General features: G+C 40.8%; 1 protein-coding gene across 1 annotated transcript in view; it reads left to right on the top strand.

Annotated features, from left to right (window-relative positions):
- LOC137351442 (protein unc-13 homolog A-like) overlaps positions 1–24,010 on the top strand; it is a 281,799-nt gene that overhangs the window by 56,231 nt on the left and 201,558 nt on the right. The window contains 8 exon segments of the mRNA XM_068015888.1: positions 3,338–3,384; positions 3,695–3,843; positions 6,532–6,668; positions 6,811–6,936; positions 7,189–7,208; positions 7,291–7,469; positions 10,408–10,550; positions 18,889–18,945. Coding sequence (XP_067871989.1) covers positions 3,338–3,384; positions 3,695–3,843; positions 6,532–6,668; positions 6,811–6,936; positions 7,189–7,208; positions 7,291–7,469; positions 10,408–10,550; positions 18,889–18,945 — 858 coding nt within the window.

The raw sequence follows: 24,010 nt of genomic DNA, 5'->3' as shown, positions 1-24,010 counted from the left end.
CCCCCATGCAAAATATCGCGGCCGTCCCCCATGGGGCCTGCGCCAACGCAATTACGTGGCGGGTGGCCATTTTACATATTCATGGCGGTCACTCCCCTCAATCACATGGCAGGGTGGCCTCGGCGATGCTGTTGATGGCGTCACCTGTTGAAGGCGCAAGTGCTGGCGCCATTTTTAAAAGGCTGTCAGCCCTGCAAACAGTACAGCATAACAGAGTTCACCTCTCCACACCCCCCCCCATCAGAGAGCAGAGTTCACCCCCTCCTCCCCCACCACCCATCAGAATGCAGAGTTCACCCCCTCCTCCCCCAACCCCATCTGAGTGCAGAGTTCACCCCTCCCCACCCACCTATCAGAATGCAGAGTTCACCCCCTCCTCCCCCACCACCCATCAGAATGCAGAGTTCACCCCTTCCCCAGCTTGGTGGCGCCAGCTTTTCCTGGATGGGAAAGTGCAGGTGCGTGAGTGCCGCTTGTCGCGCTGAGGATCGGGAACAGAAGGTAAGATCACTGCGGTTTATGTTTTAATTCATACAAATATGTTATTTAAATATGCTAAGTCGGGTCCCATTGCAGAACGGAGGAAGGGCTGCCATGGAGCTTCCCCACCACTGGGAAGATCGGGCCTGATAATCCAGGCGCGGGTTCCGTGGTGGCTGCTCCTGCTCCAATTTTCCGGCTCCCCCAGCCATGGAAGCCGATGCCGGGCTAGGAACAAAGTCGAGCCCACCATATGTCACCTTTTCAAAGCATTCTTAGGTCTGTTGAGCATAATCTTCCTTTCTGAGATAAATGTTGGCTGCTAATTATTTTCTTTTATTTGATTCCGAGATTGAATAATTTCACCATTATTTAAAAATTCCAAAATTTTTCCTATTATAGATGTTAAACTAAATGGTCTGTATTTAGTCAGATTAGTTCTGCCTCTATTTTTGAAAATTGATCATACATTGGTTAATGTTCACTCCTTCAGCACACATCCATTCTCAGTACAACTCTGAAATCTAATTTCTAGGGCTTCCACTATTTATTCCCCATTTCCCTCAGAAGCTTAACATAACATTTTGTTCTCCTTTAGCTTAATGAACTTTAATAAAATGATCCCACTGTGCTCATAACTAGTTAAAAGTGTCTGTTTTGCACTGTAATTCGATATGAGCAAAAACACTTCCCAAAGTTTGCTATTAGCAATGATGCATTATTTCATACCCTTTTGATAAAACTTCTTAGCTATATACCACGTTATCATATGATGTTGGTTTTCTCTTGTGATTTTCGTGCACAAGTTGTTCCTTATCTCAGCCAGTTGGATGGTAGCAGGTGCCAAACAGACATAATTTAAAAACTTACCCAAAGTAGTGAAGTGAGAAAATAGAATGGGTAAACCTATGCCAAGCTTGCACACCTTGAAGCTGAAGGTGAATGAAGACCAGTGAGATAATGGTTTTCTTGCATTTCTTCTTGGTGATGGCATAGGGATGTTGAAAGAAAGATGAGAAATATAAATCAAAACAGATCTGGGGTAATAGAATACAAATGTATATTTTTTCAAATTATAATTACATAAATTGAAATCATTTTGTTTTGTAAATTAAATGTGCAGTTATAGTATGGCAAATTGATGTATATCATTTTACAAGTTGAAAGCTGAAAATTAATGTAGTGTTTGATTGGACTTTTAAGCCATGATTAGTATGAAATCATAAAGGCAACATTTTAATAACATATAAGAACATAAGAAATAGGAGCTGGAGCAGGCTATTCAAAAGATCATGGCTGATCTTATGGCCTCAACTCCTATCTGCCTGCTCCCCACAACCCTCGACTCCCTAGTAGATCAAAAATCTGTCTAATTCAGCCTTGATTATGTTCAATGACCAAGCCTCCACTGCTCTCTGTAGAGAATTCCAAAGATAAACAGCCCTCTAAGAGAAGATATTCCTCCTCATTTCTGTCTTAAATGGGAGACCCCTTATTCTAAAACTGTACCCCCTCGTCCTAGATTCCCCTCTCAACATCTACCCTGTCAAGCCTCCTCAGAATTTTGTGTGTTTCATATGATTACCTATGATTCTTCTAAATTCCAATGAGTATATGATCAGCCTTTCCTCATAAGACAATTGCTTGATCCCAGGAATCAACATACTGAACCTGAACTGCCTCAAATGCAAGTATATCCCTCATTAAATAAGACTAAAACTGTATGTAGTGCTCTAGGTGTGATCTCACCAATGCCCAGTACAGTTGGAGTGTGACTTCAATACTTTTATACTCCATCCCCCTTGCAATAAAGGCCAACATTCCATTTGCCTTCTGAATTGCTTGCTATACCTGCATGTCCTAACTTCTTGTGATTCCTGTACTGGGCCACCCAGATCCCTCTATACCGCAACATTCTGTGGTCTCTCCATTTAAGTAATATTTTGCTTTTCTATTCTTCCTACAAAAGTGGATAACCTCACATTTTCCCACATTATATACTCCACCTGCCAAATTTTTGCCCACTCACTTAACCTATCTATATCCCTTTGCAGACTCTGTCCTTCTCACAACTTGCTTTCCCACTTACCTTCATATCATCAGCAAATTTGACTACAGTACACTTGGTCCCTTCATCCAAGTCATTAATATAGATTGTAAATAGCTGAGGCCCCAGAATTGATCCCTGTCACACCTCACTAGTTACCGTTTGCCAACCTGAGATTGACCTATTTACCCTCTGTTTCCTGTTGGTTAGCCATGCTAATATATTAGTCCCAATATCATATCTCTTTTCTTGTGCAGTAATCTTTTATGTGGCACCTTATCAAATGTCTTTTGGAAATCCAAATACACTACATCATCTAGTTCTCCTTTATCCACCCTGCTCCTAACATTCTTAAAGAACCCTAATAAATTTGTCAAACATGATTTCCCTTTCATAAAACCATTTTGACTCTACTTAGTTGTATTATGATTTTTTTTAAATGTTACTTTTTTAAATGTTAGTACCTCCTTAATTATGGATTCCAGCATTTTCCCAATGACAGATGTTTGGCTAACTGGACTATAGTTTCCTGCTTTCTGTCTCCCTCTTTTCTTGAATAGTGGCATTACATTTTCAATTTTCCAATCCGCAGTGACCTTTCCAGAATCTAGGGCATTTTGGAAGATTACAGCCAATGCATTCACTTTCTCTGCAGCCGCTTTTAAGGCCCTAGGATGCAGGCCATCAGGTCCAGGGGACTCGTCAGCTTTTTTTAACCATAGCATTCATCAAAGCAAACTCCATTCCTAACTGGCTGCAATTGTATGGACTTCTGCAAACTGAACTAGAACTCTCATTTTCTTTTAATAGGTATGGGGTAGAGCTGGCTAAGGTTGATTGGGTAAATAGACTAAAAGGTAAGGCAGTGGGAAGCATTTAAAGAAATGATTCAAAATGTTCAACAAAAACTCAGTGAGAAAGATCCATCCGTGGCTTGCTGGTGAAGTTGAGGTTAGTATCAGATTAAAAGAAGAGGTTTTGAAGAATAGTAGTGAGCCTGAGGATTGGGAACATTTTAGAAACAAGAAAAGGGCGACCAAAAATCAATTTAAATAAAAGGAAAAATAGAATATAAAAGTAAACTAGCCAGGAATATAAAAACAAATTTTATGAGCTTTTACAAGTATATAAAAAGGAGAGTAGCTAAATCAAACAATGCTCTCTTAGAAGCAGAGACCGGAGAAATTATCATGGGGAATGAGGAAATGGCAGAGACGTTGAACAAAAATTTTGTATCTGTCTTCACAGTAGAAGACGCAAATTACATACCAGAAATAGAAGATAACCAAGGGGCTAATAAGAGTGAGGGACTTAAAGTAAATAATATTAGCAAAGAAAATGTATTCGAGAAACTTAAGATACTAAAAGCTGACATTCCCCAGGACCTGATGATCTACAGCATAGGAATCTAAAAAAGGTAGCTGCAGAGGTAGTGGATACACTGATGATTTTCCAAAATTCCTTCGATTCTAGAACGGTCCCAGCAAATTGGAAGTTAGCAAATGCAACATCGCTGTTCAAGAAAGGAGGGAGAGTGAAAACAGGGAACTACAGACCAGTTAGCTTGACATCAGTTGTCTGAAAATGTTGGAATCTCTTATTAAAGGAGTCTTAACAATGCACTTAGAATATCATAGTATGATCAGACAGAGTCAACATGGTTTTTCGAAAGGGAAATTGTGTTTAACAAATTTATTAGAGTTTTTTGAGGATGTAACTAGTAGGGTAGATAAAGGGAAACTAGTAAATGTAGTATACTTGGATTTCCCAAAGGTATTTGATAAGCTGCCACACAAAAGGTTGATATGAAAGATAAGGGCTCATGGAGTTGGGGGTAATATATTAGCTTGGATGGAGGATTGGTTAATAGATGGGAAGCGAAGAGTAGGGCATTTTCAAGTTGGCAGGCTCAAACTAATGGAGTGGCACAAGGATCAGTGCTGGGGCCTCAGCCATTTACAATCTATATTCAAGACTTAGAGGTAGAGCCTGAGAATAATGTATCCAAGTTTGTTGACAATACAAAGTTCGATGTGAATGTGAGGAGGAGACAAAGAGGCTGCAAAGAGAAAAAGTAGCGTTAACTGGTGGCAGATGGAGTGTAATGTGGGGGAAGTGTGAGGTTATTCACTTCGGTAGTAAGAATAGAAAAGCAGAATATTTATTAAAAGGTATGAAACTTTTAAATATTGATGTTCAGAGAGACTTGGCTGTACTCATACAAGGAACACAGGAAGTTAGCTTGCAGGTACAACAAGCAATTAGGAAGGCAAATGGCATGTTGCCTTTATTGTAAAGGGGTTGGAGTGCAAGAATAAGGAAGTCTTGCTGCAATTTTATAGGGCTTTGGTGAGACCACACTTGGAGTATTGTGCGCAGTTTTAGTCGTTGTATCTAAGGAAGGATATATTTTCCTGGGTGGCAGTACAGTGAAGGTTCACTAGATTGGTTGCTCGGATGAGAGTGCTGTCCTGTGATGAGAGACTGAGTAAAATGGGCCTATACTGTCTGCAGTTTAGAAGAACGAGAAGTGATCTAATTGAAGCATACAAGATTCTGAAGGGGCTTGTTTCCCTTACAGGGCACAGTCTCCGGATAAGGGGCCAATCATTTGGGACTGAGATGATGAGAAATCTCTTCACTCAGAGGGTTGTGAATCTTTGGAATTCTCTCCCCTAGAGGGTTGTGAATGCTCCATCATTGTGTATATTCAAGGCTGAGATAGATAGATACATTTTTGGTGTCTCAGGGAATCAAGGGACATGGGGTGCAGGTGGGAAGGTGGAGTTGAGGCAGAAGATCAGCCCTAATTGTATAAAATTGTGGAGCAGCTTCAAGCGGCTGTATGTCTACTCCTGCTCCTATTTATGTTCTTTTATTTTATTTCATGCACTGCATGACCACAGTAAATTAAAAACATTTCAAATAGTTTTAATATTGTCCTTACAGAGTAAAATAACACCAGCAGTTCTTGTTTCTTAGTTTTGATGCTTAATTTTTGTCAGTTAATAATTTACCATTTTCATTATTTTAGTCTTACAGGTAGCTGGGGATATGAACTTGATTAATGAATTGAGTATAAATATATTTGTACATTAAACAGTGTATAATATACTGCAAATTATTAATTTTTATAATGCACACTGGGTTTATGGTTGTACTTTAAATTTTAAGATGGAATCTTTTCTTTAGGTGACTCCCTTCTGTTTGATATGATGTATAATATGTGTGTGTTAAATAATTTAATCAGTTTGATAGTTTTATTTGTATTGGAGAGCAGTGTTGTTGCTGATTGTCTCTGTAGGACATCAATATGCAGGAATTTTTCTGCTAATATCGGGAAAATGAGGACAACACCTTTTGATCATTTTTGTAACAAAGAATAGCATTGCTTAACTGGTATTTTGGTTTCAAACATTTGTATTTTTTAACAGCTTTCTGGGGAACATGCATACAGTTTAATGTGTCTATAACCTATTAGCATATAAGACACCATGAAAATGTAGTATGTATTTTATAAAGGATAACACATATATGTACTGTACTGGAAAATAGCATCTACAGTGTATATTGTTAAGCTTTTGATGTACATATCCAAACCTCTTAATGGGAACACCCTAATCATTCTCTTTAGCTGGTCATTCCTTTTCAGCAAACTCCGTAGAGAGTCTGAATTTGTACCTCAGTAATTATATCCTTTAAATAACTGTTCCCATTAAGTGGAATGTGCTGTAATAAGACTTTGTATTTACAATTTCAAACTGGAAATATTGCAACTGGTCTTTAGATAGCAGACTGTTATATTTTTATTCGTGAATGTGATTTTCTATCGAAAATTATTAAAGAATGAGGTTGAACTTTAGCAACTGAAGGAACTATTGCTTACTATATTCTGAGACTACTGTATTTTTAAATATACTGAGAAAGGATACATTAACGTGATGTTTAAACTATAAGTTTAGTCATGGTGTTGGGCAACTTTTTTTGGCATTTTTCCTTTATAGCCAAAATCACCCACTTTGCCAAATGCACTTGGCAAAGCATCAGGAGAGCTGAGAAGTCAAATCTACAATTGTGGGTACTATTTAAGTCCTCCTATTGGTGTTTTTGCCCAATCCATTGGATGCAATTTGGATATTAAGTAATTTTAATTCATATACTAATCCAGAAAGCACAGTTGTCTCAATAGGGTATGCAATAAAAAAAATGTTTAGAATAACTTTTTGGTTTATTTAATTTTCCCTCACTATCTTCCTCTTTGTGCTTTCCACTTTCTCTGGTAGACGCTATGATAGCATAGATTCTGCCACAAATGGACGTAGTGACCTAGAGACTGCGTCAGACTCTAGCAGGCTAACCAGTCGTCAGTATTCCCTTGAAAGTAGGCAGTCTCTAGATCTGTCGGATAGGTGGGTTTGAACCGCATCTATTGCCTTGTTCGTACACTAGACATTTGTGGTCTATAATGTGCTGTGGCTTCTTGTCTAGTAGTTGTGTGCATGCTCGCTTAAGTGTTTCTTCTGTATTTGTAGACTTACAATGGTTTCAATGAAGTAATTTCAGAAGATGAAATTGTGCAATATTTATCAGTGTAGGTTGACCAAAATACAAATGTAATGACTATTTAATTATGTACCTATTTACTCAAAATATATCTTTAGGTTTTCATATCCATTAATCTGTAAATTGTAACAAAGTGTTTACAGATTTATTTCAATAACAATGTGGCATCATATTTTGCTGTTTTCTTCTAACTGTTTAAGTATTGAACATCATTATCAACGTTTGGACAATGCCAGGTCAGCAGCTACCAGTGTTATCAGTTATTGCAATCTTCTGGAGCTTGCTTGATGGCCTTTGGAGGTCGTCCAACAGTGTTGCAGTCCCTCAGTACTTCACTGGAGTGTCAATGTTGATTTTTGTGCTCAAAGCCCTGGAATGGGTCTTGAATCCAGGGGAATGAATATATATTTGATTAGTCTAGTTGATATACATGTGCACTGAAACATGATTAGTGGACCATTTCCAAGATATAGGGAAGAATGATTTCATCTGGCAAATTGACATTCTTCCTGTTTATTTTGTAAAATTTAAAAATGTATAAACACAGTTTACGTTCCTTTCTGAATTAATGCCTTAATTTGAACAGTCACACTAAATATTTTTCAAAGGAAAATGTCTCCAACCAGAAATCTTGGGTGAATTTGGAAAACTGGATAAAATAGGGGACATGTGCAAATTATGAATTGAATGAAATTGAGCACTTGTGCGAAGCTAAAAGATGGAATTGCATTATGTTTTCTATAAATATTTTCTATATTTTCTTTAAAAGAAAAAAATTACTTAGTTTTTATTTTACTTGGAATTCTAGCAGAATTATTTTCTTGAGGTGGTAGTTGGAATGTCCGTTACCTGCAGACGGTAAACATTTATTATATAAAAAATTCTGCAAACCTGACGTGCATTATGTATCTTCAGTTTTTAGGTTTGACCACAAGTTGATACATAATCAATAGTTATAAATAATTAATAGCCATGTACTACCAGCACCAGCTTTCCATTCTGTTAAAATTGATATAAAAGCAAAATACTGCGGATGCTGGAAATCTGAAACAAAAACAAGAAATGCTGGATTCACTCAGCAAGTCTGGCAGCATCTGTGGAAAGAGAAGCAGAGTTAACGGTTCGGGTCAGTGACCCGAAACGTTAACTCTGCTTCTGTTAAAATTGATGTATGACACCATATACCAAGTTGGAGAGACTCTAACATGACCATTGGCAGCATCCTAAAAGTTCACTTATAAGTCAAAAGACCCATTAACATTAAGATGTTTAATCTTGCTTCAGTTTCATGTAGCACCCTGATAGGTCACCATGCCAACAACATAAAGCATTTTATCAGACTTAACTCATAACTCTGTAAATTAACAAAGTAGCAGTGAGTTTTAAAACCACCAATAATTACAAAGGAAAATGAATCTTCTGCATATTGGTTAATATATTCATAGCAGTACTTTTTTTTGTATCTCAGAATAATCTGCCTGTAGATAGTTAAAGAAAACTTCAACTCCTTGCTGACAGTCAAATCCCTAATCATAGCTATTTTAATTAAATTGCAATATAGGTTATTGCCTCCTCTTACACTAGGAACAAACATTGCTGACTACCATCATTTTCAACTTAAAAATACGTTCATTAGGTTGCAAGTTGCCCTGAGTACTTAAGGTGTATTTTTCATAACTATTCACAACTACATTCACTTGTTAATGCTTTAACTGCATATACAAAGAAAAAACACTGCATGGAATGTTATCTTGGTAGATCCGCATGCAGTGTGGAGATCGGTAGCTGCTCAGGGAACCTTTTTGTTTTGGCAGCAGGTTTTGCTGTGGCTCTTTAACTCAGCCTTGGTATTAGCATCCCATTTTGGGGTTTCCTGACCAGAGAGGGCAGGCAGGATGTTGTGCTGAATCTGTCAAAGGAAGGATTTCTAGTTAAAGGGGTCAGAATGGCGAAACTGCAGATTGCTGAAGCCACAGGAATCAATCACAGAAATGGAAAGGAGACCTGGGAAGGCAGAACTCTCCTTCCACCCCTCCCTCAGGTCTTGGACTCTTACCTGGTGGTCCTGCTGTGGGAACTGAGGGGATGTTTCTCAAGGACAAAGCCTGTCCACCATCTACAAGGCACAAGTCAGGAGTGTGATGGAATACTCTCCACTTGCCTGGATGGGTGCAGCTCCAACAACACTCAAGAAGCTCGACACCATTCAGGACAAAGCAGCCCGCTTGATTGGCACCCCATCTACAAACATTCACTCCCTCCACCACCAACGCATAGTGGCAGCAGTGTGTACTATCTACAAGATGCACTGCAGCAAAGCACCAAGGCTCCTTAGACAGCACCTTCCAAACCCACGACCTCTACCACCTAGAAGGACAAGGGCAGCAAATACATGGGAACACCACCACCTGCAAGTTCCCCTCCAAGTCACACACCATCCTGACTTGGAACTATATCGCCGTCCCTTCACTGTCGCCGGGTCAAAATCCTGGAACTCCCTTCCTAACAGCACTGTGGGTATACCTACCCCAAATGGACTGCAGCGATTCAAGAAGGCAGCTCACCACCACTTTCTCAAGGGCAATTAGGGATGGGCAATAAATGCTGGCCTGGCCAGCACATCCCATGAATGAATAAAAAAAAACGAGCAAAATGCCGGCCCCTCAAACCAAGCAGGCATGGAAGAAAGTGGCCGAGGAAGTGAGTAGCAGGTGTGTGATCCCTCTAACCTGGATACAGTGTCCCAGGACGTTCAAGTACCTCAGCAAGGCAGGAAAGCTGAGTGGCATAACACTTACAGCTGCCTTTTCCCACATTTTGGCATTCCCAGCATTCTCCTGCACAACAATCCTCAGACCAACACACCTTGCACCTCCACTCAGTCCTCGCTCCAGGCACCTCCTCACATCCCCATCTGAACAGCCAACACTCTCACTCTCACTTGCCCTCATCTTTGTTCTAACTCACACCCATGCCTCACAGTCACTGTCGACAAATGTTGTCCTTCCCTCCTCTTCACACAACCCATTTCTCTCACAACTCGCTGCTTTCTCTCCTTGCAGAACTCCAAGGAGAGGTGGAGTGGTTGCTCTTCAGTGATAGCCACCTTGATGGCCACTGGCAATGCATGCCCATCTGGTCCACTGGGAAGGAGGTCTTGTTTGAGGAAGCTGCAGATGTTAGCAGCGACTTGCCATGAACACCTACGCCTCCTGAGGCACTGGTATTCACATGTCAAGAGAGCTGATCCTGTGCCTGTAGACCCTGTGTTGGGGATTCTTCGAGATGGATCTCTGTCCAACCCCTCTGTTCTATAGAGTGACGTGGCTGAGGAGATGGCAGCTGGTGCTGTTGCTGGTATTGCTCCTGCTGCTGCTGTTGGTGCTCCTCATGTTCTTCACCAGAGGTGCAAGGTGGAGCTGCGTAAGCTGCTCCCATCCCACGGTGAAGACTGCCTGCAGTGAAGTGCAGATCAAAGTGTGTGAAGTGCAAGACAGGCGAACTGACTTCCAAGAAATTGGAAATCACCTGTCAAGCAGTGGGAGCATATTCTCAGAAGTGCTGCGAGCACCAGCCTCTTACCTAGCAGGGCTGTCGCTATTCAGTTTTGCTGTTTGAAGGTTTGCCAGCCTGTCAGTTTCACTGAAGAAGCACTTCCCTCTGTGCTTTTGCTTGGTTGATCCTGCCAAGTTCCACATTGCTCTGGCTGTTAAAGCCAGGATGCTGGGTTAAAACTTGTTCATTGCCTCTTTGACTATTTTAATTACTAACCCGACAGCTCCACGGGGATTCCCTGCTCACCTGAAAACCTACCTGAGTTAAACCTGGAAGTGAGTGAGATCATGTCAGGTTCCTGACCTGGTGCCTCCCCTTGGCAGTTAAAATTCTGCTCATTATTTCATTTAATGATGATTTAACTCAAGTGGGTGGAAAATGATGAGATTAATACAAAAGCAAAATACTGTGGATGCTGGAAATCTGAAATAAAAACAGAATGCTGGAAATACTTTCATCAGAATGGTCATTGGCCTGAAACGTTGGGCAGGATTTTGAGTCCCTGCTGTGGTCAGGAACAGAGGCGGGCAGGAGCTAAAAAAAGAAATAGCCCCGCAACCCAGCATGCTGGTTCCCCGACTCCATCCAACCTCCAGGTCATTTTTGCAGAGGTGGGATGTGGAGGGTGTCAGGACTATCTGTCTGCATATGGCAGATAGACAATTCAGCTCATTAATAAGCACTTAAGTCCAATTAAAGGATTATTTTTTCCCATCAGTCTCTAGGTTCCTGCAGGTGGTGGGGGCCAGTTTAGGTGCCTGTAGGTAGCCTTCAGGCCTACCCTGCTGCAGCAGTCACAGGCTGCTCTGTAGATCAGCACTCTTCACCCCACACCCCCTCCCCCCGCCCTGCCCCCGCAAAGTGGTGGCCTGGCTGCAAAAGCCTTATTTTAATTTTTAAAGGTTGGAGAGGGCACCATCCTGAAGCACCCTTCCCCTTACTTACCTTCCATTGCAACCTGTTGCTCCTTTCAAGCTGAAAGGCCTTTGATTGGCCCTTCAAATTTGGGAGCCCGCCCACCATCCTTAATTGGATGGTGAGCCTGCCCTCTGGCCGTTAACTGGCTGCCCTGCGGAAAATCACAACCTTTTCCCACACAGTGTGGTTTCTGATCCAAATTTCAGCCTGACGGAGTCCTGAAGCCCACAGGGAAAATCCTGCTCGTTACCTCTGTTTCACGCTCCACAAATGCTGCCAGCCCTGCTGAGTACTTCCAGCATTCTCTGTTTTTATTTGAGGAGGAGACTATATTCTTCTGCAGTGAGTTTATCAGCCTTGTTAGATTGTCCCACCCCACCACTTTTGGCGAAGATCAATCTGTTTTTGACTCAGGCTATGCAAACAAAATTAGTTGATCAAAGTACTAAATTGCAGGAGAATTTAGAATGTATGCAGTAGTTAACATTGTCTACCATTCTAAGTTGACAACCGCTTGCAATTTCTGGAATGCTGATTTTTTTTTTTCCATGATTCAGGGATGTCTCTGGAATGATCTAATTCTCCTTGGACTTGATGGGCCTAATGGCCGCCTTCTGTGCCATAAATGACTATGAAAGTGCTAATATATGGATTAACTAGTTCAATCACAGTTAACTTTTGGATTATGTTGGCACAGTAAGGTCAACCACAAACAGGACCTTTTCTTGCATTCTGGGTATATGATTCCCATTCAGTCCTGTTGAAGTAAAATACCTTTGCCGCCTATTGTATACACAATAGCATTGCTGCATGCCTCTAAATCAGTCATTATTGATGAGATTAGTCCACTTCTGTAATCAAAATTTTGAACTGTACATGTCTTTTCCTGATGCAGCAGTTCATAACACAGCCTGCAAAAGAAATTCTTGTCTTATCAAGCAGGATCGACTTGTACAAAGTCAGTAATTAACCCAGAATAGGGACATTAGTTTGACTCTTAAGATAACTTCTGAAAGGACCGCTTTTATTTAAAAAAAAAAGTAAAGATGTGCAAAATGCAGGAGACTTTTTGAGCAAAATTAAATGTTTTCATGGTACCAAATACTTGATGTGTAGCATACTTCTGAAAGCTGTGAGTACATTGCCCGTAGGGGAGATGGTGGTATAGTGGTAATGTCACCAGACTAGTAATCCAGAGGCCTGGGAAAATGATCCGGTGACATGGATTCAAATCCCTCCTCAGCAGCTGGTGGAATTTAAATTCAATTAACTAAAATCTGGAATTGACAGCTAGTCTCAGTAAGGTGGATGGCGCTTCTGAACTAAGACTTCAGAGCAGGTCCTAGGCCTTAGGGAGGATATTGTTGTAGGGAGACATTTGGGAACCAATAACCAGAATAAGTTTGATCAGTATAAGAATAGAAAAAGAAAGTCTAGGATAAGGGTACTTGACTGGGAAAAAAACAGGCCCCTTAGCCAAACTAGCTGGAAGGAAAAATAGGCAAACAGAATTGTGGACCAGCAATGGGAAATATGTAAGCAGGGGATAGGAAGGGTACAAATCCAGTGTATTCCTATAAGGGTGAAAAAAGTGTAATAAAGGTTGGGTTTCATGGATGAACAGAGATTAAATCAAGCATGAAATTTAGAAAAAATTTAGGACTTCTATCCCAGATGTTAAAATTGAAGACTAAGCCATAATATAAAAATATAGGAAGCTTACAAACAGGGATATTAGAAGAGATTAAAGGATGTACGAGCAAAAGTTAGCAACAAAATAAAGTGCAACAAAAAGTAGGCACATGAATAGTAAACAGACAGCCAAAATAGGGGCAGAGCTTCTCAAAGATAAATGTAGAAAGCTTGTAGTGAAGTTCAAAATGACACATAAATAAGTACTTTGCCTCAGTTTTTAGGGTATCAAATTTGACTCCCTTCACAAAAGGAGGTAGTGATAAGGCAGGAAACTGCAAGTTAGTTAATCGTACTTCATTTGTTGCTAAATAATTCGTCTATAGTAAGAGATTAAATTACTAGGCACTTGGAAAAAACATGAGTTAATAAGGGTTTGTCAGCACAGACTTATAAAACACAATGTTAGACGGACCTTATAGAATACTTTGAAGTAGTAAAAGAGGAATTATTAAAAAAAATGATAAGCTCCCACATAGAATTATGGCAAAGTAATGGCATATGAAATTAATGCTTGAGGGCAGAAATAAAAGCTAGATAAAAAGATTTCTGGGGCACTGGGGCCAGTTCTGGGGAAGGTGAGACCTGTACAAGCCTGAACAGGACTGGGACAAATATCCTTGCAGGAAGATTTGCTAGTGCTGTTGGGGCTGGTTTAAACTAGCTTGGCAAGGGGTTGGGAACCTGAGCGCAGTCTTAGAAAGAACAATTTCATGGCAGGGAACAGGAGGCAGAAAATTAGCGAGTGATTCTGAAAGACAGAAGAAGCAAAGGTTAAAAAGTGTGAAGCACATGAGTTTTGCAGTGTTAAAGGGTATGTATTTAAATACAAGGAGTGTAGTAAATAAAGCCAATGAGCTGAGGGCACAGATAGATACTTGGCAACATGATATCGTTGCAATAACAGAAACTTGGCTTAAGGAAGGGCAAGAATGGCAACTCAACATCCCTAGATATGGAGTTTTCAGGCAGGATAGAGAGGGAGATAAAAAAGGTGGGGGTGTAGCATTATTAGTGAAGGAATCAATAACAACTTTGAGGAGGGATGATATGCTAGATGAATCATCAAATGAGGCCATATGGGTGGAACTCAGAAATAAAAAAAGGGTAGCTACTAGGAGTGTACTGTAGACCCCCAAATAATGAGGGAGATAGAAGAACAAATATGTAGGCAAATTTCTGAGTGAAAAAACTATAGGGCAGTAATAGTTGGGGATTTCAACTTCCCCAATATCAACTGGGATACAAACAGTGTGAAGGGCACAGAGGGGACAAATTCTTGAACTACATTCAAGAGAACTTTTTTAGCCAACACGTAACAAGCCCAACGAGAGGGGACACAATTCTAGATTTAGTTTTCAGTAATGAAGCTGGACAAGTGGAGGAAGTAACAGTAGGTGACCATTTTGGAGATAGTGACCATAATACAGTAAGTTTTAGCATAATCATGGAAAAGGCCAAAGATAAAACAGGAGTAAAAGTTCTAAATTAGGGGAAGGCAAATTTTAAGAAACTGAGAGGTGACCTGGCAAAAGTGGACTGAATACAGCCTCTTGGAGGAAAATCAGTGGCAAGCATTCAACCAGTGGGAAGCATTCAAAAGCGAGATACTACAGGCACAGTGTAGGCATGTCCCCACAAAGATAAAGAGTGGTACTGCCAAATCTAGAGCCCCCTGGTTAGCTAGAAGCTTATAGGGTAAGTTAAAGTAGAACAAGAAAGCTTTTGACGCTCTCAAATATCTTAATACTTTAGAAAGCCTCGAGGAGTATAGAAAGTGCAGGGGTGAAGTAAAGAAGGAAATTAGAAAAGCAAAGAGAGGACATGAAAAATTATTGGCAGGTAAAATCAAGGAAAACCCAAAGATGTTTTATCAGTACATTAAGAGCAAGGGGATAACGAAGGAAAGGATAGGGCCTATCAGAGATATACAAGGGAACTTATGCATGGATGCAGAAGATGTGGGCAGGGCTCACTGAGTTTTTTGTCTCTGTCTTCACAAAGGAGAGGGTTGATGTAGACATTGTAGTTAAAGAGGAGGAATGTGAAATATTAGATACGATGGGCATAATGAGAGAGGAAGTACTAGAGTGTCTGACATCCTTGAAAGTGGACAAATTGCCAGGGCTGGATGGATTGCTTCCCAGGTTGTTAAAGGAAGCCAGTGGGGAAATAGTGGATGCGCTGAGGAGCATCTTCAAATCCTCACTAGATACAGGCAAGTTACCAGATGATTGGAGGTCTGCAAACATTGTACCATTGTTCAAAAAGGTACGAGGGATAGGGATAGGCCAAATAATTATAGGCCAGTCAGTCTGACCTTGGTGGTGCATAAATTGTTAGAATCTATTCTGAGGAACAGGATAAACTGCCACTTAAGAAGGCATGGATTAATCAGAGATAGTCAGCATGGATTTGTTAAGGGAAGGTCATGACTTACTAACTTAATTGAGTTTTTTGAGGAAGGATTGATGAGGGTAGTGCAGTGGATGTGGTCTACATGGATTTTAGTAAGGCATTTGACAAGGTCCCACATGGCAGACTGGTCAGTAAAATTAAAACCCATGGGATAGAGAAGAATGTGGCAGGTTGGATCCAGAATTGGCTCAGGGCCAGGAAACAAAGGGTAGTCAATGGATGTTTTTGTGAATGGAAAGCTGTTTCTAGTGGTGTTCCACAGGGCTCAGTGTTGGGTCCCTTGCTGTTTGTGGTATATATTAATGATTTGGACTTAAATGTGGTTGGCTAGATTGGGAAATTTGTTGATGACACAAAAATTGGCTGTGTAGTTGATAGTAAAGAGGATAGCCGTAGACGCCAGAAAGATATCAATGGTTTGGTTGAGTGGGCAGAAAAATGGCAAATGGAATTCAACCCAGAAAAGTGTGAGGTAATGTATTTGGGCAGGGCAAATAAAGTGAGGGAATACATAATAAACGGGAGGATATTGAGAGGGGTACAAGAAGTGGCCTACATCCTAGGGTCTTATAGGAAGTGGCAGCGGAGATAGTGGATCCATTGGTTATATTATTCCAAAACTCCCTGGATGTGGAAAAGGTTCCAGTGGATTGGAAAAAAGCTAATATAATGCCCTTATTTAAAAAGGGAGGGAGGCAGAAAGTAGGAAACTATAGACCAGTTAGTTTAACATCGGTCATTGGGAAATTGTTAGAATCCATTATTAGGGAAGTAATAACAGAACATTTAGAAAGTCAAAACGCAATCCATCAGAGTCAGCATGGTTTTATGAAGGGTAAATTGTGTTTGAGTAATTTGCTAGAGTTCTTCGAAGTTGTAACAAGCAAAGTGGATAATGGGGATCCTGTAGATGTAGTATATCTGGACTTCCAGAAGGTATTTGATAAGGTGCTGCACAAAAGGTTAATACACAAGGAAAGATCACACGGGGTTAGGGGCAATTTATTAGCTTGGATAGAGGATTGGCTAACTAACAGAAAACAGAGAGTTGGGATAAAAGGGTCTTTTTCTGGTTGGCAAGATGTAATTAGTGGGGTGCCACAGGATTCGGTCCTCGGGCCCCAATTATTTACAATCTATATTAATGACTTGGATGCAGGGATAGAAGGTACTATAGCTAAATTTGCAGATGACACTAAAATAGGTGGGATAGTAAGTTGCAATAAAGAAATAAGAAATTTACAAATGGATATGGATAGGTTAGGTGAATGGGCCAAAATTTGGCAGATGGAGTTTAACTATATTGTATATAACTGTTTATAACTGTATTTATATAGCCCCTCTATTGTAGTAAAATATCCCATGGCACTTCAGGAGCATTATTGAACAAAATTAGGAGATATTAGGGCCGATGCCCAAAAGCTTGGTCAAAGAGGTAGGTTTTAAGGAGTGTCTTAAAGGTGGAAGGAAAGGAGGAGAGGTTTAGGGAGAGAATTCCAGAGCTTTAAAGCTTTGGCAGCTGAAGGCACAGCTACCATTGGTGGAGCGATTAAAATCACGGATGGTCAAGAGGCCAGAATTGGGGGATCGCAGATATCTCCGAGGGTTGCAGGTTACAGCGATGGGGAGGAGCAAGGACATGTAGAAATTTGAAAACTGGGATGAGAATTTTAAAATTGAAGCATTGCTTAACCAGGAGTCAATGCAGATCAATGTGCACGGGGGTGATAGGTGAATGGGACTTGGTGCAAGTTAGGATACAGTTCAAAGTAGAAACAGGTGAGCATAGAAAAAGTGCAAAGTTAATCCATATTGGAAGCAAGATTAGGGAAAGAAATGCACCTTAAGTTGTCGATTCTAAAAGGAGAAATAGATAAGAACATATAGTTAAATGAAATCTTTGGTTTTATATGTAAGTAAGGCTATAGAATATAAAAGAAAGCAAGTAATGTTGAGTTTGTACAAGGCCTTAGACCGCAGCTGGAGTGTTGTCTATACCTTTTAGGAAGTCTATATAAATGATGAAAAAGGGTGCAGTGTAGATTCACTAGGTCGTTACCAAAGTTGTGTGTTTATGTCCATGAATGGGGAACGCGAAGTTAGGGCTTTTCCACAAGAGCTGGGAAAGTTAAAGATGACCTGAGAGTCGTTATGATGGGTTAAATATTGCTAGATTGATTCCACTGGTCAGTGGGAAGTTAACAAGAAGGTATACTGAAGTAATCACAAAAGAATTAAAGGAAGATTAGAAAAAAATCTTTTTACATGGAGGGGGTTGGAATTTGCAATTCTCTACTGTTGAATCAGTCTGTAATTCTTTTAAAATAGAGTTTAATAGTTGCTTGAAAAAAGTTATTGGGTTTGGGATTAGACTAAGTGGTTCATGTGGAGAAAATAACAGTGCAGACTTAATGGATAGAATGGCCTCTTTCTGTGTTGTAGCATTCTCTAGGAGCTTAGGAACATGAGTAAGACATTTAGTCCCTTGAAGGGTAGAGAATTCAGGTTTTGACTATCCTTTGTGGGAAAGAGTGCATTTTGATTTCACTCCTTAAAAAGCCTTGCTCTAATTTTAGGATTATGTTACTCTAATTTTGAGTGAACAGGCAGAGATGGTTTTCCCTTTAATTTTTCCTTCCTGCAATTTCTCTCTCTCCCTTTCTGTTGACAAATGTTTTACTTTTCCTCAAATCTTTGCCTCCATTGACCCCATATTGTGCCATTGAAACACTCCCATAGCTTCTTACATTTGAACATAAACTTTAAAAAGGTTGGGTCATAGGTGCATTCACAGTTATTTAGTAAACAACCTAGCCCAGCTTTGCATTGTGTGCCATGAGCGACCCTGTGAGAAATGTTTTGCACCAAATTTCCTCCCTGGGGAAGAAGTCTTACCTAATTTTTTTATTGATTTAGTTTGTACTAGTAATGTTCTAATTAAAGATAGAGAAATTAGATTTGACATGGATAACAGTTATTAAATAAAACAGTGCTTGCTAAATTATATATTTTAATATCATGGAAAGAGATGCAGTGTTCCAGAGGGTGATTTACTGAGATTCATTCTTGAAGTTAGTGTCCATTTTAAAACTCAGGGGTGCCATTTCCTGCTTGCAGCCTCATTAGTGCCCATTTATTGTTCATAATGGAATGGTTACTTTGATAAGCATACCCTTTGACTATTACTAAGGCACAATTTATATTTTTGATCGCAGGCCAAATGCATTAGTGCTCAATAGTAAACCACCATTTCAACCAATTACTATATTAAGGTAAAATAAATCAATCAGTAATTTAGTATCTCAAGTGCCATCATCAGGCATGTATGCTGTAAGGCACAGTCAAATAGGGTTAAAAATTACCCGCACAAAACAAACAGATGTAGGATGACAGAAGAAGGATATATATGGAAAAAGGGACATTGCCAATTTATCAGAAATTTAAGCTAGGATGTTGTAGACTACACGCATGATGAAGTACATGTCCTATTCCTTTGTGCACATGAATAAAATTGATTCAATTTATGTAAATACAGGCCATTTTTAATGTTTAGAATGTCACATAGATGTACATAGATACATTAAATATCAGGTGCAAGGCATGACTCATTCTGCTTTTAAAAAAGATGATCAGCTAGCTTTTGAGAGTTGTGGCCAACGCCTTAGTTATATGTTAAGGTGCTCCTTCAGGCACAGCATGATACAATGATTTAGGCATCATATCTCACCTTTTAATATAATTTGGGTTCAGGCTTCATAAATTAGGTATCCTCTTTGGCCTCCTTGTCTCGAGAGACAATGGGTAAGTACCTAGAGGAGGTCAGTAGTTTGTGGAGCAGCGCCTGGAGTGGCTATAAAGGCCAATTCCAGAGTGACAGACTCTTCCACAGGCGCTGAAGATAAAATTGGTTGTCGGGGCTGTTACACAGTTGGCTCTCTCCTTGCACTTCTGTCTTTTCTCCTGCCAACTGCTGAGTCTCTTCGACTTGCCACTCTTTAGCCCTGCCTTTATGGCTGTCCGCCAGCTCTGGCAATCACTGTCAACTGACTCCCACAACTTGTGGTCAGTGTCACAGGACTTCATGTTGTGTTTGCAGATGTCTTTAAAGCGGAGACATGGACGGCCGGTGGGTCTGATACCAGTGACAAGTTCGTTATACGGTGCGTCCTTGGGGATCCTGCCATCTTCCATGCGGCTCACATGGCCAAGCCATCTCGAGCGCCGCTGGCTCAGTAGGGTGTATATGCTGGGTATGTTGGCCGCCTCGAGGACTTCTGTGTTGGAGATATGGTACTGCCACTTGATGCCAAGGATTCTCCAGAGGCAGCGAAGATGGAATTAATTGAGACGTTGCTCTTGGCTGACATACGTTGTCCAGGCCTCGCTGCCGTAGAGCAAGGTACTGAGGACACAGGCTTGAAACACGCGGACTTTTGTGTTCCATGTCAGTGTGCCATTTCCCCTCAACCTCTTGGTCAGTCTGGACATAGCAGCGGATGCCTTTCCCATGCGCTTGTTGATTTCTGCATCGAGAGACAGGTTACTGGTGATAGTTGAGCCTAGGTAGGTGAACCCTTGAACCACTTCCAGAGCGTGGTCGCCGATATTGATGGATGGAGCATTTCTGACGTCCTGTCCCATGATGTTTGTTTTCTTGAGGTGGATGGTTAGGCCAAATTCGTTGCAGGCAGCCACAATCCTGTCAATGAGTTTCTGCGGACACTATTCTGTGTGAGATGTTAATGCAGCATTGTCAGCATAGAGAAGTTTCTTGATGAGGACCTTCTGTACTTTGGTCTTCGCTCTAAAATGGGCAAGGTTGAACAACCTGCCATCTGATCTTGTGTGGAGGAAAATTCCTTCTTCTGAAGACTTGAACGCGTGTGAGAGCAGTAGTGAGAAGAAGATCCCAAACAGTGTAGGTGCGAGAACAGAGCCCTGTTTCACGCCACTCAGGATAGGAAAGGGGTATAGTGTGATATATAATGTGTGTGTGTGTTGTTGCAACCAGGTGAGGAAGGGGTCTCAGGCTCCCCCTTTTGCCTCTTCTCTGATTTGACCGCAATAGGGTTTATCCTTTTGTTTTAGCATACTGATTGAACTTACCATCTCAGTGAGCGCTTGCACCTGTTCCTCTAATGTAATTGCAAAAGAACCAATCAGACAGGTTTTCTTGAGTTTAAACAAGAAAGTAAGTTTATTATTCTTAACACTTTAAACCGGTTAAAATTTAAAAAATATGCTATGCATTCACTTACACATTCGCACGAGAATCACAGACACACAAATAGATTACAGAGGGAAAACAGCTTTTGTGGTTAGGGTACAGTCCGGAACAAAGGGCAGTTAAATACAGTTTTAGTTCCAGAGTCCTCAGTTGAAATTGTAATCCTGAAGTCCTCGCTGGGCCACGTGCACGGTTGCAGGCTTGCTTCTCAGAACTCCAAAAGGCAGAAGAGGGGATTTGACTCTTGTCCACTAGTTGTTGGCTGTGGCGGTCTGCAGGCTTGAGCCTTTACCAGTTGCAGCCGGGTCTTCTCTGGATCTTTACTGGAGAGAGAGAGCTGCTCCATGGATGGCTTTTCAGTTACTCCTCTCTGCTTTCTGTCTGACAAAGCTTACAGTCTTTCCAGAGCTGCACAAGCAGTCACATGACATTACCAAACCTCTTTGTGGTTTTGATGAGGTCCTTCTGGTATCCTTTCTGCGATTCAGGGCTCTACCCCTCAAGCTGTCCAGTCACACTTGGTGGGGGTTGGCTCTTTCAAAGTTAATGGGTATCGATGGCCCCTGATGACCACGTCAATAAGGCTATTTCAGATAACTTAATCAGAGAGCACCCCATTGTTCTGGCCAGGTTGAGTCAGTCATGTTGTCTCTAGTCTAATCTTTTGGTGTTTCCGATGTAAATTGCAGTGGCCAGTTTAGTTTTTTAAAAAGTTATTTGTAAGAATTTCTAGTAAAAGTCTTGGGCAAGGTCCCAACTGATCAAATTAATATTTCCCATTTGGCATGTCGGGTTTTTGTGTGTGTGTATGTATATATATATATAATATATATATATATAATATATATATATATATAAAAAATTCAGTTTAATATTTATTAAACATGCAGCATTAATAGTATGAAAACGTGCTATTATATTATAGACAACTTTACTTGCAGAATATAGTAATTAATTTATCCTGGGAGCACAGCCAGCAAACATCACTTTCTCTCTGGAGGTTCATCCAAGCTCATTGCCTGGGTTCTAACTCATTCTTAGCAATGCTGTATGACAGCTAGCATTCTGTTCTTGCTGCAAATCCCCTTAGTTTTCAAGACTTTAAGTGAACTTATCAGGATAAGTACCTAGATTTCTGAGATACGATGCTGTAGAAGCACCAAGAAGTGAGATTGACTGTGATCTAATGCTTGGCTTTGTCATTATGGATTCCTGTAGGTGCAGCTTTCAAGATGGAGGTAGTATATAGATTTTTGTTTCATCCTCACAGGATGAATTCCATTCATTTCTGGTGAATTTATTGGTCATTTTAGAATATGATTAGTCAAAAGAGAAAATAATTAATTAGAAAATAGAAAACATTGACACCAAACACATGTAATCAATCAGAGAAGAACATTGGAACAGGAGAAGCCTGTGATTGGTATAAAACATTTTATTGTAATTGCTTGGATTTCTTTAACCTCTTCGTGGCTCTAAAATTGAAGATTACTAAATGTATGCATTTGAGTCCCTTTCTTCAAGAATTCTTTAAAGACTTATGATTTCCAGTTTATTTTGGCAGTAGTTCAGGCATTCATAAGCTTTGCATGCTGCTTGACCAAATGTTGAACATATGGAGTCTTTGTATTAATCTGAAACCTTGCAAATAATCCTTGGAAAAAATATTTATTCTTACCTAATGTATAAAAGACATGTTAATGCAGCAAAAGTTTAAATGTCTGCTTTACTTATTTTTAAGTCCTCTTTATAACAACTGTAGAGCTTACACAGAGTGGCTTAAAGGTTTCAGATGCTCCTGACCCATTATATTTTACTGCATTACAGAACCTGTTGGTGTTTGTTCGTTACTTTCTTCTCAGCTGGTCTCACTTTCCTAGCTTGATCCTTTCCTGCATTCATTTATCTATCTTCTGGTTTGTACATTTCTGTCTTGCGTCATGTATAGCCTTACTCACTTTTCCTCTTTCAACAACACTTCAATGCACTGCCTCAGTTATGGGGCTGGATTTACAATCACCTATGAGCGTGAGTACGGGTCTGGGCGCGCATTGAAAATAGCGCTCTTGGATGGCATCACTGGAGTCCAGCGCCTCTGGAACGTGACATGATTTTCAGGGGAGAGGGGGGAGACCCAGAAACCCGTACACCTCCAATTGATTGCTGTTGAGCTCGTTGTGGAGCTCATTAACAGGCTTTTGAGCAGCAGTTTTAGATCGTCAACCAGGAGACACGGCGAAAATGGAGGGTCTGGGAGGGTCATCCCCTGAAAGGGTGGCTCCTGATGCCTTTCTGGAACCTAGCCACAGATACGAAGAGGCGCTACAGCCAAAGCCATTGAACAGACCATTGGCACCTTGAATATGCACTTCCGTTGCCATGACCACTCGGGTGGTGCCCTCCAGTACAAGCCAGCCAGAGTCTCTCATATTATGATCATCTGCTGTGCACTGCACAGCATGACAATACAAAGATGCCTGGAGCCAGATGAAGAGGAGGAACTGGAACATCACCCTTCCCCGAAGGAGGAAGTAGAAGAGAATGAAGGGGGCTCCAGAGGAGCTCACGCATTGGCGGAAGACCACCGTTCCAGGCCACACAGCGATTGGCAGGCTGTTATGGCTGCAAGGGCCATGCTAAGTAAACAATGTTTCACTTGAGTGCCTTTCAGCCCTATGACAGTTCACTCTGTCACTCGCCTTCGATCAGAGGGGGAAATTATCCAGCAAAAAAACACATCTGAATAATTCCGTTACCACCCAAATAGATGGTAAATGGGATCTTCACCATCAACAGTCTCCCACAACACATACCATGGTACTGCAGCAAACCCAGCCAGCAGCAGCATCTCACCCCGCACCCCCCCCTCTGACCCCTTAACCCTATGTCCCTTTTTACATCAAACAATGATAACACCAAATTCTGCTCATAGGCATAAGCAATTATTATTCAAAAAAAAGTTGATGACCATACAAACTGACAAAACATCACCCAGGTGACCCATTAGGTATATGTAACGGCATGGCTCCTTGTATTCTTGTCCACTTCTATGGGGTACTCCCCCTGTAGCTGAGGAGGTGAAGGCAGCCTGCTCCCTTGTCTCTGCTTGT

The sequence above is a fragment of the Heterodontus francisci genome, chromosome 36 (assembly GCF_036365525.1).
Source record: "Heterodontus francisci isolate sHetFra1 chromosome 36, sHetFra1.hap1, whole genome shotgun sequence".
NCBI classification, from domain to species: Eukaryota; Metazoa; Chordata; class Chondrichthyes; order Heterodontiformes; family Heterodontidae; genus Heterodontus; species Heterodontus francisci.
The sequence above is the reverse complement of the archived record's forward strand: the minus strand, read 5'-3'. Positions and strand labels throughout refer to the sequence as shown.